Below are 15,176 nucleotides of genomic sequence, written 5' to 3'. Positions count from 1 at the left end.
ACTTGTGTGTGAGCACTAGCTCAAGTAGCGAGACATGAACTTTATTTTCATGCTGGTGTGGATTTTGAGTTAGAGCTTTCGCAAGCGCTTCGATTCCTTCCTAATGAAACATTTGAATATAAAGCGGCGTTATTCCGTGCAACCAGTACGCTATCCTTTCTGATAATGGCTGCGTCATTAAGTGCGTCTGTTATTCGTAGAAGCTGCAGCGTGTCCTGTACAAAGGAAGGAAAGTGGACTGGAATGTCTGTAAGGTAGCGGTTCAGAAAAAAAGATTTCGCGGATTTGCTAGGTTTAATTACTGCATAACACTTTGCGCCAAAGAAGGGAACAGTTCGCTTGTTGGCCTTTCCATTGCTTCAATATTAGCTGCTCCGTATGGAGGACGCATAGCTCCTTTATGAAATGAGTATATGGAACGAAGAAATGTCTGCACAAATACTTACATAATTCACAGCAAAGTTTACGAAGAGCTAAGCCCCTGAGAAAACAAGTTTTCAGCAGGCATAGCCGCAATACTTCAGTAGCATTTAGCCCCACCCTGTTTTTATTCTGGGTTATAGTTCACCGAGTGTCCCCATGAAGAAAAGGTAAAAAAAGTCAATGAAATCTTGCCATTTTTTCGCTGATGCTCTGAAGCCAACCATTGATTTTAACAAAAAGAAGCTTCCTGGTGTTTTTGTTTGTTAGGTGTGTATTATATTATTTTTGTACCTACACTTGTATCACAGGAAATGAAAACTATTGCCGAGGACGCTTTATTTCTCCTGCTCATTGATTAATTAATAAAATATAACACTTCCGCTTCAATGTTTTTCTGTAGAAGTAGATTTAGCTCAGACGAGAGGGAAGCTTGCGTCTGTGGCGATGCCGCAGTGGTTGTTCAAGTCGCGAGACATGAGGAAGTAACCGTTCAGGCCCCAGGATGGACCATAGCTGGAAAAAAAAAGAGATCGGAACGTTTTGTGCAACAACACCTTGCGTGTTCATAAAGGTTATCAAAGTCATTGGATTAATTAAAATAGTTTCACACTACAATTCGAAGCGACTGCTACGAAGGATTTCTAGTTTAGGCTGACCTAATTCAGAATAATTAACAAATAGAAAACGCCGCTAATTAAGGCAATCTTAGGCGAGCGGCGCATGCACGTACTTTAAAATTGCTTAGTGGTTTATTTTTACTCCTTTACAGTAAACGTAACAGAGGTTGCGTGTTTCAATGTGTGAAATGACTTATTTTAAGGCGCCCCAGCCCCGATTTGGAGTGGGGCGCTTGACTTTGACGCATTTTGCCTTTCGTAGCTAACGCGGCTATTTAAAATTGAGATGAGTATGTTTCTCACAAAAGTTTTATTTTAGACTTGAACTAGTGTCCATTTTCGAGATCATCTCAATTTCACGCTCTGCTGACTGCGTACAACGCAGGCTCCGGCACCAGTGTTCCTGATTCAAGAGTGTCGGTGCTAACAGACGTACAATTCGTTTTGAAAACGACCTAGCTTTCGCCACCGCCATTGGCTGGCGCCTTCAACTCTTCGTGGTTCGTCCGAAGCTAGGTGTCAATCAGGCCAGTTCACAAAGGTGGTGGCCGCCCGACGAATGTCGCTGTTAGAAGTTCTTCGCTTATTCATCAGAAGTTCGTTTCATTTGTTAGGCACCTATAACCTGGCCGCACAATGTGGCCTTTCATAAAGGTAGCGCAGAGAAGCACCATTAAGGTATACTGACTATGCTAATCCTCATTTTTTTGACGATGTGTAACTTCGTCAACTGGGCACGTAAACTGGTTGACAACCTCACCTTTACGTCTTACTTATGCCGTGCTGTTCAGTACACCTGCTTAACACACTTGTTGCGCAAAAGTCATCCTATCACGTTTCTTCGATGGAAACAGTTCCACTGTAGCATAGTTTTTGTACTTCGGTTAGTTCAAATTCGGACAATTTCTTGTACACTTTACTACTTCTATTGCAGATACGTTCCTTGTGCCTGGGATTGACCAGAAAAAAGCCTTCTACGATTCTGCTGCTTTCTTTTAGAGTTTATTTTAAAGTAAGTTCTTAACTTATTCAAAATTTGATCCTATGACAAATTTGGGGGCAAGAAGTGCGTGCGCTAGCACAACAATGGCAATAGCCTGGGAGCGCGTAGAACGAAAGAAAGCACAGCAGCAGTCAGTCGCGGAAGTTACTTTTCCTGATTCCAACAATGCAATGGGCGGCTGCGTTCAGTGCGACGATGTAGATAGGAAAGAGGCCGCGACTACTTTCGCTTATGCTTGTGCAATTAAGTTTCGCTCTACAGACAGCGCAAATGTGGATAGAGGTATACAAGCCACGAGCTGTCAGTTCAGTGAATAGAAATTTAATGAATGCCTTTGTACTGCATCCTTGAGTCATACGTTTTTTAATTTATTGATTTTGATGATACGCTTCCTTAAAGAATGAGCTTTCAACTCAATTTAGAAACAGAACCAATAAGAATGTTTCATTATATTTTTCCAAAATTAGGACTGAAACAATGATGAATAGTTAAACAAAAAGTTATAGTGCCTGCTAGTTGATTGTGTTTTTGTGTTAATTTTTCTCAGCCGAGAAAGTTGGTTGAAGCTATTCATGATGTGGCCACCGCTTCCTAACACAAATGCGCCGCTGCGATGGCTGCGATTCCATGGGCTAGAATGAAGAAAGGGTCAGGTAAATAAATATAGGCAGAAAAGGCGCAAAAGTTCAAAAATTACGATCTGAGACGTTGTAAAGGAACGGGAAGAGCTCTTGTCCTGCTCCGTCACTGCGTCAGGGTTCATATTTTTTGAACTCCTCGGTCTTTCTTGAATATGCAGCGACACGTCCAGCTACAAGTGCTTCTAATATTTAGGCAGCTTTTAAAGCCGCAGGCAGCGAAGTCACGTGAAGAATTTTTTGCGATATTGATTTTTAGCCTTAAGTCGAGCTTTGCAGAGGCTTTACCTGTTTTTCACGAGCCAGTATTTCCTGCCAGCCTGGACACCGTAGCCAACGACTAGAACAGCGTGGTCCAAAATCTGGCTACTGCACATAGGTTCGTAGAACACTTCTGCGAGTTAAGCAGAAAGTAACTGTAAATGGCAAAACAGCTACAGATCAGACGCCAGAAGCAAAGGCTTAAAGTTCCTCACTCATTATGCACCGACTCGAGAGTCATTGATAAGGAAACACCGCAAATCACCCCACTAAGTTTCAAACAGGAGGAACCACAGTTTTAGTTTTCCTGAAATTACCTGCCAAGTAAACAACATTAAGTGCTTGTTTTCTCCCCAGTAAATCTTAATAGAATCAGTTCCGGTAGAATATGTGAATGTTTATCGGGATGTGTTATTGAGATAAATCAATAATTTTTTGTTGCACTACGCTTGCAAACCACCCACTGTAGAATTAATTTGCTGCTTCCTGTTCTTGCTTACATTTGCCTTTCACTTGTCTTGCCGTATTGCTCCTTTGCCCTGTCTGTCTTTTTTATTCATGTGATTTTATCTTATGTCTCGTACCTTTATTGTTGTACCCGCTACCTTGTAAAATTTGGCGCTGCAGAGTGTATTGTAACTACAGGGTGTAAATAAATACCCTGCAATGATGTCTGAAAATTAGACACTGAGTGGTGGGTCAAATCCACCTACGCACATAAGCTATGCGGAAATGGGACAGAAAGTAAGATGACATTTGCCACTGAAATATATTATTCACCTTTTTAGCCTTTGCGGCTACCGTTACTCTTCATATTTCGAACATAGAGTCTGTCATTAATCTAGACTACTCCGTTCATGAGGACTCTAGAGCGCGCGCGTTCCGAGATATTTGAAGTGGCAGTGGCGGTCGACATGCATATTTCTTCTAGTGTGACGCAGCTATTGTGTCATGATTTTCGGAAATTCCAAAAACCGACGGTGAGAGAGAAAAAGTTATCCGCTTTACGGGTTGCTCGACACAGTAACGTCGGAAGGAGTTCGCGCCCACCATCACCGCCTTTCGTGCGCAATTGCGTGGTTCCAGCTGAACATTTGGCCATGAATATCTCGGAACACAGGCGTGCTATAAATCCAAAAAATAGAATTACGTCGAAACACGACTAGCTGCTAGCTTCCAACATAAACAGGCCCTCTTACTGCAGGCACTAAAAGTTCAATATTTATTTTATTTAGTAGAGTTGAAATTTGGGTCAGCTGGTACATGTTCAGGAAAAAAAAAACCGTCAAAAGAAAGAACAGAGCGAAAAAACGAGGCACGCACTCGACGACCAGTTTTCGTGTGTGTGCCTCGTCTCCTCGCTTTGTTCCGTCTTTTGAGTGTTTTTTTTACTGGGCGATTTTATTTAATTAGGTGCATCACGGTAACAATGATAACCTCACCTTATGTCATCGTGGTCGCATAAATTATATCCGGAGGTGGATTTAAATGCAAAAATGAGTGCCTAGCGATACAAATTTATAAAGCTTGATTTTGAACGTCCTGTATCAATAAGTATAACAGTAAATCTCGATATTTTGTTTGTAGTGATCAGAACGAGCCCTGCATTATTTAAGCTGCTGTGAGAGCAAAAAAAAAAACTTTTTCATTGGGGTTGCAACTGGTGCTGCTAGCTTAAGTTTAGAGGATCAACATACTCCGTGACTAGCATTCTTTAATGAAGTGCCACCTACATGTTCTTATCCTAATGAACGTTCTGTGTACAATCAACACCACTTGCGTAGTGGGAACGTAGAAGATTGCGATGCGACCGCCTCCTGGTGTATCTTCCTGCTAGAAACTGCATTTTCGTTTAACGAGTCTGCAGCAGGACACCTGAGAGTGAGTAGAGAGAGAAGACAGGAGACAACGACGCAGCGAACCGCAGCGTGTCCTAAGCGGCTGCTCCAACGAACACCGACAGAGGATAAGTGGGGAGAAAGAGAAAAAACCAAGCGCGAGAAATATTTTGTTTCTATCGCATTTTTGTAGTCTGTCAAAGCAATACAAGCGTAATTACCGACTTAAAAGTTCCCTCTTAGTTGATTGAACAGTTAAACACACCACGGCGGCTCATCAGTCTTGGCGTTTAGCTGCTCATACAAAACTCGATGTATCAAATCCTGGCCACCTTCACCCTACTTTGATGGATGCAAATTACAAAGCGGCCATGTACTTTGCGATGCCAGCGGAGGTTAAACAAACCCGCGTGTTGGCAATTAATCCAGACTTCCCCACTGCTGCATTCCTCTTGACCCATTAGCTATTTCCAGATGTTAAACCTTTTTTTTTTTACAATTACGTAATAAATATAGATTGCCTGAAATATTTCGGTTGTTTTTACGCGGGCATTGTCTTCTTTATAAGGGTAGATTGTGGGAAAGACCGTAACGATGTTTTTTTTGTTTCTGAGACTGTGGAGAGAGAACTACCGAGAGAAACATTTAATGCATTTTCAACTGACAAGTCCATGTACTCTGGTTGCTTTGTTCTACTTAAGGAAGACTGTTACGGATACGCTGACGTCGTTCTCAATATGACAAAAACTTTTCTACTCGCAATGAACATTCCTAATTAAGTGTATGTCTACCTAGAATAAAGGGAGCATAATGTTTCCTAGGAGGAGGAGGAAGAGGAGGAGGAAAAGTGGGAGGTTAACCGGTAGAAAAGGAGTAGCCTATATACTATTGCAACTCTTTTTCCCGTCAAAACGTTCCTGTAGCCAGCAATTGACCGCCAGTGTCGTGGCCGCTTACCCGCAGTGGGTATGTGCCAGCATTGTCTGAGGTCAACCATACCAACCGAGATGAAACCAGTCTGCTACACTGCACTGGGGAAAAGGGATGGGGTCACAAAGGTGAGGGAGAAAAGGGAGTGATAAGAAGGCGAAAAGGCTTCGGGAAAGTCACAGGCGGCCGTGCAGGCCTGACACTCATATAAACCGCAAAAGGGCCTGGCAGGCCCTTACGGCCAATCACCACTGCGGGCAGTGTCCAAAAATCTTGAACTCCATTAGCAACCGTGCACGAATGTATTCCAGCGCACTGCGTAGAAAATTCCTTTCAGAACTGTACGAAGGGCACTCACAAAAAATACGAGATATGGTATAAAGTCGCGCAGTTTACACATGCAGGCGTACAGGCACAAAGTTTTTGATTTTTCATTTTCTTGCCTTGAAAAAGGTCTACTGAACAAGAATACCTTGAAAATGATCCAAAACACAAATTATCGGTGTCAATTGTTATTCACAAGAAATTTTTTACAAGGAGTTTTGGCCTCGGTTGGCGCTAGCGCTGAAATCCACCTTGAGGTCAAGCTAGATCGGGCAAACTGGACCAACAAATTTTTATTACATCGCTGTCGATGGAGAGCAGTGATTGTTCACAGGATAGTTCGATGAGGCCGCAACATTAGGAGCTAATACATCTTGACGCGCATGAATACAGGTAGAAATGCTGAGTGGACCCTCATAAGGCATTCAGAATAATACTGAGTAATGATCCAGTACATTGCTGCGTCTGAAACTTCCTAAAAAGAATCTCCTTATACCCTTAAAATTTTGTATTGGTACACTTCAAGGAAACGTAGCAGCACAGATTATTTCAAACAAAGGAGAACCGAAATCTTTACCTCCATGGTAAAACTGGAAGCTAGGGTGGCTCGCATCGATAGCAGCCGAAATGGGACCAATAGTAGCGACAGCCATCTTAAGGAAGTCCTCGGACCCCCTCGCAATGACTTTGTGTCCAGTGCAAGTCGCCCCGACGTACTCTCTTCTAAAAGAGCAGTATTGGTCCTGCGCCACAAATGGTTGCCATAAATAACGCACAAATTTCGGAGCACTTTTGCTGTCAGAGCACGAGGCGCACAAAAGCACTGTCATCTTGCGTGGTAATTCACCCGACACAGCATTCAGTTATTGAGCAAGAGTTCAGGGTTTTAATCCTGGTCACTGTTGAGTGATTTGGGTGGTAGTGAAAGGAAGCAGCACATGTGTGTGGAAGTGTGCATGCACGTGAAGGAATCCCAGGTGGCAGAAATTATTTCGAAGCCATCCACTTCACTCCATCCTACCGTCTGCAGTGTTCCCTCATGGCGCGAATACACTAACCGACCAATAAATTGAAGTGTGGAGAGGAAAAGAAACAGTTATATTCGGAAGAATACCTTTTCATTGGAAGCTGACTTGTTTTCGGGCACATACAACGTCATTTAGTGCCCTAAATGTTCATATTGTGCGTGCTCATGCAATTGAAACCGAATGTGGACTCCGACTGCCTTTAACAGATTTTAATGCAAAGTCGTAACTTACGAGGGCCTCACATATGTCCCGAATACCCCAATGCAATTCATAGAACCCATTCAAAACCATTGGCTCCCTTTGGCGAATTTAGTTTAAGAGTATAGTCTGTCTTTACTTGGTAAACTACACGTACAACTCCTTATCTAATAGCCGATCACATCTTTTTGCACTGCGCATTTTGATTGCCTGTGAGGTGAGTACAGTGGATACCGGAACTTACCATCCCCATGTATGGGTAGATTTGTTCAGTGTCAATGCCTCCGTTGGCCTGAATGTACTTAAAAGCATTGGTCATTTTGCCTCCTCTGCAGCCACCGTTGCCAAAAGGGCCGGAGCAGTCAACCAGGTTTTGTTCGCTAAGCGAGACGAGGTATCCAGTCTTGAGAAAATTTTGGCCCTCTAGAGATCCAGTCTGCGTTGTGAAATAGACAAACTTGCAATTCAGATATTCAAAAGACTCGAACAGTTGGTCGCACATAATTAGTGTGCATGAAGCTCCCCTGTTGAAGTATATTGCACACAGTCTGCAAAATGCCGTCCTAAAAACGTTTCGAAAGGGCAACTTTCAATGCGAGGAGAACCATGATTTTAGCTAGAGCTTAACTACGCGTCTTTCGATTTGCACTACCGTGCAGTGATATCATGCCATGTTAGGTACACCAATGGTAAGGCAAGCATCTATTCAGTCGGGTCGAATTATTATCATCACCGTAGACTAAGATTTCTCGAAGCCTGGCCTACTAGCTTGCGCAGGCATTCGGTTAACAGAGTCTACCAGTATGAGTTGCTTATCAAGCTGAAACAAAGGTATTCTTCGTTAGACTGGGAACTAGGAAGTCTAATGACCTCGTATTATATTATTCGCAATTAGAACCATCATGCCAGCATCATAAAATCCAGCATACAGCGCTACAACGTCTTCTAGAACATATTGGTAAGCACTGGAAAGCTTCTGGGGTGAAGACACGCAGCCTTTCAAGAGTCTAAGTGGGGCAGAGTCGTACCGTGACTAGTGAAAAATTACCGTGCTGAAGGCCCAGCAGGACGAACATTGGGGCCCTTGGCTTTTGACGGGAGTCACGGCCCCCTTTGCACGCCAGTCAACCATGAGAGGCAGGCTGCTGTCATTGAAGTTCGCCGGAGGCATGTAGGTGGAACCACCACTTTCTGTTCCATTTGCACGATAGCCATTCATCGTCTTAACGAACTCCTCCGGGAGCTGCGAAAAAAAGAAGAGTTGTCTGTCGCCGCAGGCGCCTATTACACTTACAACCTTAATCGATTTATTCCAAGCAACGGGTGTAGTCCTACTGAAAGCTTGAAAAGACATTCGGTTCGGCTGTCCACGGAGATGAGTGAGACAGTTAATGCTTCATTTCCTGGTCTCAAATGCCAATTTTCATTTTCGATGGCCTCTTTGTCGTGCTTCCTGGTGCTTTAATGGCATCGACACATGAAGAAACGGTCAAATTAAAAAGGCTAATGGCGACAGCTGTGCTGGTATATACTAACGCACACGCCATGATAATGTTGTTTTTTTATTACGATGGCTGTATGCGATGGCTTAAGCCATGAGAGAAGAAGCAGATGCTTTTAAAATAAAAGGGCTTTTTATTATGTCCTGCTATCATTTATCAACCTGGCAATAGAGTTCCCAAAAACTTGTCCCCTGCAACCACGAAAAGAGGCCACTGCTGCAAATTTTTTTGCCCAAAATTTTTTGTATATTCGTGGTAGCGAAAGGGCAGGTAGATAGGAGTCATGACAGCAAACCTTAGGCGGTGTTTTTCCGGCAGCAAGGACTCAGCGCAGGGGTCTTGGTTTATTTGTTGATGATGTTTATGCAATCAAAGAACTTAAAGTTTTAAAACAGTGTGAAAAAAGAGAAAGCAGACTCCGAAACATAAATGTTTACCCTTTTAATCACAGGTGCAAAATATGTGGACAAAATGTTACGCGACTTTCTTATTCTTTCATCTGACGCATAGCTCCCAACGTTCACGTAAAATTCGCACCACATGTGCAGTGGTCACCGCCTTGTGCGGTGGAGTTCGCCGGTTGCTTGGAATGGTCAACCATGTGGCTCGTTTCATTCCAAACCTGCGTGATGTCACGCCACCCATTCGTTCTCTATCCAACAAGAACAGCACCTGGATTTGTGGTCACAGCCAAGAGGAATCTCTCACTCGCATCAAGTCGTTTCTCAGCTCAGAAACGTGTATGGCACAGTACGACCCGCATTACCAGACTGTAGCATCAGCTGTAGTATCAAGCTCTCACGGTCTGGGGGCCGTCTTGTTCCAAGATTAGCCTTCGGGACTTTGACGTGCTGTCGCCTATGCTTCTTGATCCCTCTCTCCTGCAGAGGAACGCCACAGTAAGACGTAAAAGGGGTCTCTGGCAGTCACGTGGGCCGTAGCTAGGCTTGACCACTATCTTTGCGGTCTGAGCTTTGAGGTCAAGACGGGTCATGTTCCTCTCGTATCCCTCCTTGCAAGCAAGGATCTTGAAATCTTGCCACCTTGAGTACAGCGAATGCGGATCAAGCTTATGCGCTATCAGTACACTGTCAATTATGCACCGGGGAAACTCATAGCTACGGCCGACACTCTATCACGAGCACACTGTTACTCGCCAGCCTCGAAAGCCCTTAACAGCCTGGAAGCCTTCATCGGCGAGGTCCTGAAGGATCTACCTCATAGGGTGGCAAGTCGGCTAGATGATGTTCGCCGACAGGAAGCTACAGATGGGGAATGTTCCTCGGTCATGACTTACTCTCAGAGACGCTGGCCTCCCTTGAACAGAGTACCAACCCACATAGCTTCGTACTGGAAGGAAAGAGACAGACTGAGTGTGTACGAGGGTCTGCTTTTGTTAGATCGCCGTATCGTCATTCCGTCTGCTCAACGCCAAGACATTCTCGCGCTGCTGCACGTATGGCATCAAGAGGTACACTGCTGTCAAGAACGCGGCCGAGAGTGCGTTTGGTGGCCAAATTGCAACCTGCATATTGGACACCTTGTGGCCCAGTGTCCCAAGTGTGTCGAGATTCGAGTCGTACGTCCAGAGCCATTGATGCCAACTCCCACACCGGAGAGGCCATGTCAACACCTCGGAATCGACCTGTTCCAGTTTAAAGGATGTGACTATGTTTTGATTGTCGATTACTACTCCAGATTCTCTGTAGTGGTCACACTGGAGACTACAACTGCAACGGCGCTTATTGCTGCTAGTAAGAGTTGCTTTGCTCGCTTCGGGATTCCCGACATCGTGCAGACAGACAACGGACCTCAGTTCGTATCTAACGATTTCACTGAGTGCACCCGACCTTACGAATTCCGTCATGAGACAAGCAGCCCTCGATATCCCCAGAGCAACGAAGAGGCCGAGCGTATGGTGCAGACAGTGAAGGACCTGCTTGAGAAAAGCTCTGATCCGTACCTGGCCCTTCTCACTTACCGGGACACACCTGGTGTTTGGGGCGTATCTCCAGCACAATTCCTGATGGTACGAAAACCGCAAATACGCCTTCCGGGGCTGCCAGAACGACTTCTGCTAGCATTGCCAAGTCACGAGAAGTTCAGTGCACAGGATTCTGCAATAAGGTGCAACAGGGAAAGAACTACAACCAGTGTCACAGTGCAAGTGCTCTGAGTCCTCTGAAAAAATGGGACGACGTATGGGTCAAGGACATTGGTTGCAGTGGTCTGGTTCTCAGCAATGCTCAGCGACCTCGGTCGTACGTGGTTGAGGCTCCCGGCAGCATTCTGCAGAGAAATCGTCGCCATGTGGTGCGTTTCTCAACTGCCCAGAACATCTCAGAACAGGCAGCAGCCTCGCCATTAAAACCTGAAAAGTCGCAACAAAGTTCTTCTTGCTCGTTGCCGGTGGGACCTTTGCGCGTACCTTCTGCGCCTGAGATACAGGGGTTGCCAGTGGAAGAGTGTCCGCCTGAACACCAAGAACAGGTTCGAACGCAACGCGGTAGTGCAGTGAGACCACCGCGCAGGTTGAACTTGTAACACTCTCAGGAGGGAAGAGATATAGTGGTCGCTGCCTTGTGCTTGTTTGAGTTGTCACGCGATGGCGCTAGGAGCAAAGGGGCGGTGCCCCTCAGTGTGTATATATTCTGCCTTCGGGCATGAATAACGGCTTCTTGTTTGGGCTTCCCATGCGGGGGGAACAGCAGTCACTTGTCTCTTCACTCGGTAGACCTGAACAACAAGGACGTTTTATAAAGCCTTTGTACGTAGTAGCGGTTTAAGCGCCGACAGCAGAAGGGGGCCATAAAACTGAGGGCTATTGAGACGGTATCGTACGTGGAGGTCCCTGCCTTTTTTAGTGACTGCTTTCCTAATCGGCAGTTCTTTCGTTAATTCTTCTATTATTGTAACAAGAGCAATAGCGGCCTTTGCTTCTATCCAAATTTTGCTGCGATATCTGCAGCGAATGTTTTTAGAATTATTGTCGATGTGCTCTCTAGACTTGCCGAAAGCATTATGAGGTGGTAGTGTATCTGAGGTTTTAACGTGCTTCTCTTGCGAAAGATTCGAAGAAAATTCATAAATTCAGCTTTTTAAGTTCAAACTACAGATCATCCTTGGTCTCGTACGGATGGACAACTCTACCAAAGAAAAAAAATGAGGCAAGTTGGACCTCCGCCCATACTGTGTGCAACAGAGCACCTAATATTCCGAATACGATAAGGTAAATTGTTGTGAACCGCATTTCAGTGAAAGTTCCTCTAGACAATGTTGACCGTAGCATAACGCCAACAAGAAATCGACAAACAAGGTTACATTGCAACATATGCGGTGTGCAACCTTTGTATTAAAAGAAATGGCCGCCAGATTGCTTTGACTAGTTTCACAAAGTGCAGCCGGGCAAGTGCAACGTAGTTAAACTGAGTACACATCAGAAAGCATGAATTTAGTCTGGTTGGCTGATGGTGTTGGCTTCTTGGGCCATCGCATGTCTGGCTGCGATATTACACTGAGCTTAAGCTCTGATCGAGGTTCAGCTAATCTTTTTCCCAGTAATGAGCGGTTTGCAGTAAGGCTTTCCATTCTCAGATATCTTTATTGTGCACGCAATGAGGACGAAGAAGACAGGACGGGGTCCAACTTGCGACTTTTTTATTATCAAAAATCACCTCATACAAACTTTCACTTTTTGGGTGTATAAGTCGTCTGCTTTTTATGAATAAACTAGCTGCAATTTGTGCCTAATCTTGAATTCGTTGTCGATATTATGCTGTATTTGCGTGTGCAAAAAAAAAAGAACACTGATCTCTTCGCACTGCTGGTAAAAGGTGATGAATACAACTATGTACAATGCACAGCGCGAGAGTGTGTTGCAGTTTAACACGAGGCGTGATCGGCTGCAGTGATAGCATGGTGCTCTCCTGCAACTGTTAGCGAAGCTTATCTGTTCGCGCTCCCCGGGCTAGTAACGGCAATATTTATTTTATTTCTGCATGGGCTGTTGCTATGTTAGGCTGGCTATGGTCAACCCCAAGATTCTTGGTTAACATTGAGCGTTTTATGCATTGCTTTCGGTCAAAAATGAGTCAACATTCTCTCGAAGGTGCAGGGAATTGAACCAAGGACCTTCATGTTGCTTGGCAACCACGGAAGCCATTGGTCACAAAAACGCGCACTTCTTGGCGAATAAAGGTGAACCTAGCGAGTGCGTTTCCTTACGACTGCGTGCTAATGAGTAGGTGTCTCATTACAAAGAATGGCATCTTTATTGAACCTCGCGACAGAGCCCGCGATCATACAATGTGTTCGCATTCAAAGCCCGTAAAGAGCCTGAATAGCCCTCCGTAATCTTTTTCATCGCAAAGTTATTTTAAGTACTATGAGAGATACGTCGGTGCGGGACTATGCCGCAAGTTAAACGATACGTCAGTGCGATCTATGACGGTGAATGTACAGCAATACGCAAAATTATATACGCGGTCGACGCCAGTAATTACACGTTTATAAACCTGAAAGCAACACAACACATTTATTCACAGTTTTATGTGCGATATTTTGTTTCGAGTGATATTGAAGGCTGTGAAAACCAAAGGTGGGAGCCAGTTTTCTTTACTTTCTGCATTCACAAAGTGGTGTAAAAAGGAAGCGTTAAAAATATACACCTTAAAGCTGCCCGATTTGAGTTTTCCCGCCTTGCACGTTTATAAAGTGCTGTTTCACGCATTTGTAATCCAAACCATACTGACAAGGTTTCTGTATTTTATACCGTAGAAGCAGCTGACGGGATTCGGTGAGGATGCCACGCGTAGCGACTCTGATTTCTAAGTTCGCAAAGCAGCAAAGCCAACTTAATAGGCTTTGAAACGCGTAATTTTCACGTTTGGCTATTTCGACCCTCACTTCCCGCAAAGAATATTGAAAAACAGCTCACCATTAATATTGATGACCTTCGCTTTTGCTATATAATCTTGCACCATAAGCTAAAAATAAAAGGTTTGTAGTGATGTCAAAAAATATATTTATTGACCTATATAACGAACTTATTGTTCGTCTTGCCGTGGGATATCCACCCGCAAAACATATCTCTGTGTTTAAAGATAAACATGCTTATCAATGAAAAACTACCGCACATAAGAAGCCACATATTGCGTCTCTTAAGCTTTCAACTGCACTGGAAAGAATTAACACAGCTCTGGAACAAGTCACATAAATTATTATTGCCTAATTACAACTTAATCATTTTTTCAGAGCGTCAGTACGTTAAAGAACGGCTTGGAAAACGCCCTGCACTTAACTCACCATGTCTCCAAACTCGTTCATGGCGAGTTGAAAGGAGGCTTCACCATTTGCAAACATTTTGTTGTGGCCATCTATGTACTTCTTGTTGGCGGCAAATATCTTATATTTCTCTTTTTCTTCAGCAGCAGATTTGTATTTGCGTCCTAGTAGAGGAGTGAGCGGAAATATTGGACCATTCACTTCTGTCCCATTAGGATTGTTGGAAACTAAACATTCTGTATGATTTTATTTTATTCGTGGAAACTTCGTTTTCTAGTTCAGGCATAATAATGACTTAGGTATGCTGAAGTGCCTTATATCGATGTTGGTATTGATGATGACTTTTATTGTTATTCTACTCGCTTCGCACTTGGGCTCGCACTAATGTTTTTCTGTTTCACGCTCAATTTTCGCATAGTTGATGGGGAAATAAAACTGTTTTCTGCTCAAAAAAATTGTATACTGTCACTGGCTGAGACCTTACTGCATATTTGAAGTGGAATTTAGGCTTGCTAACTATTTCATATAGCCTATACTAAAGGCAGAACATCGCGACGATTTTTTGTTCAATCGCCCATAGATGTGACGAGATTTTCACTTTGACAGCAGAAAAATTGATGTTAGTCCAATTAATATTGACGACTGCGACATTGTCGTAGTTAGCGAAAAAAACAAACAATCATGTAGTACAAAATAAAGTGCTCACCGTATTTTGCTTTGAAAGCCTTCCATTCATCGTGCACAGTTTCGTCTTCTGCAGAATGTGCAATTGCCATAATAGCCGATAGAATCAGCAATGGATGCATCACGGTGAAGGCGATGGAGCGAGTTGCGAATAAGAAGGGTGGGTATATAAAGCTTTAAAGCTCTTTCTGTGCCCGCTGGGAAATTATTGTTTCAGGTTATCATTAAGGCAAAAGGTGTATTGTTTTATAATGATTGTATTTCGTTGTTTTGTTGTTCCCAAAGAACTTCATTGAAAGAATTTATCGTGTACATTTAAATAGCACACTTTTAAATCTTTGTAAACTTTTCTCCTTTAAAAAATCAACTCGCCTTTTGTATTATTCGCCACTCTACACTTTAGGAGGAAACATATTTGCAAGTGCTAAGGGTTCTTTCTCATGTTTC

The 15,176-nt window shown here is 43.8% G+C and overlaps 1 protein-coding gene and 1 pseudogene across 1 annotated transcript; one reads left to right on the top strand and one right to left on the bottom strand.

The window, feature by feature from the left end:
• Positions 1-836: 836 nt before the first annotated feature.
• LOC144097785 (procathepsin L-like) lies at positions 837-14,821 on the bottom strand. Its single transcript, XM_077630417.1, has 7 exons — positions 14,752-14,821; positions 14,067-14,209; positions 8,309-8,503; positions 7,505-7,696; positions 6,612-6,777; positions 2,970-3,075; positions 837-936 (listed from the first exon to the last, which is right to left on the bottom strand). The coding sequence occupies exons 1-7, from the start codon at positions 14,819-14,821 to the stop codon at positions 837-839; spliced, it is 972 nt and encodes a 323-aa protein (XP_077486543.1).
• Positions 10,360-11,306, top strand: LOC144096815 (uncharacterized; annotated as a pseudogene).
• Positions 14,822-15,176: the final 355 nt, after the last annotated feature.

This window comes from Amblyomma americanum, chromosome 7 (assembly GCF_052857255.1).
Source record: "Amblyomma americanum isolate KBUSLIRL-KWMA chromosome 7, ASM5285725v1, whole genome shotgun sequence".
In the NCBI taxonomy this organism is placed as follows: Eukaryota; Metazoa; Arthropoda; class Arachnida; order Ixodida; family Ixodidae; genus Amblyomma; species Amblyomma americanum.
The sequence above is the reverse complement of the archived record's forward strand: the minus strand, read 5'-3'. Positions and strand labels throughout refer to the sequence as shown.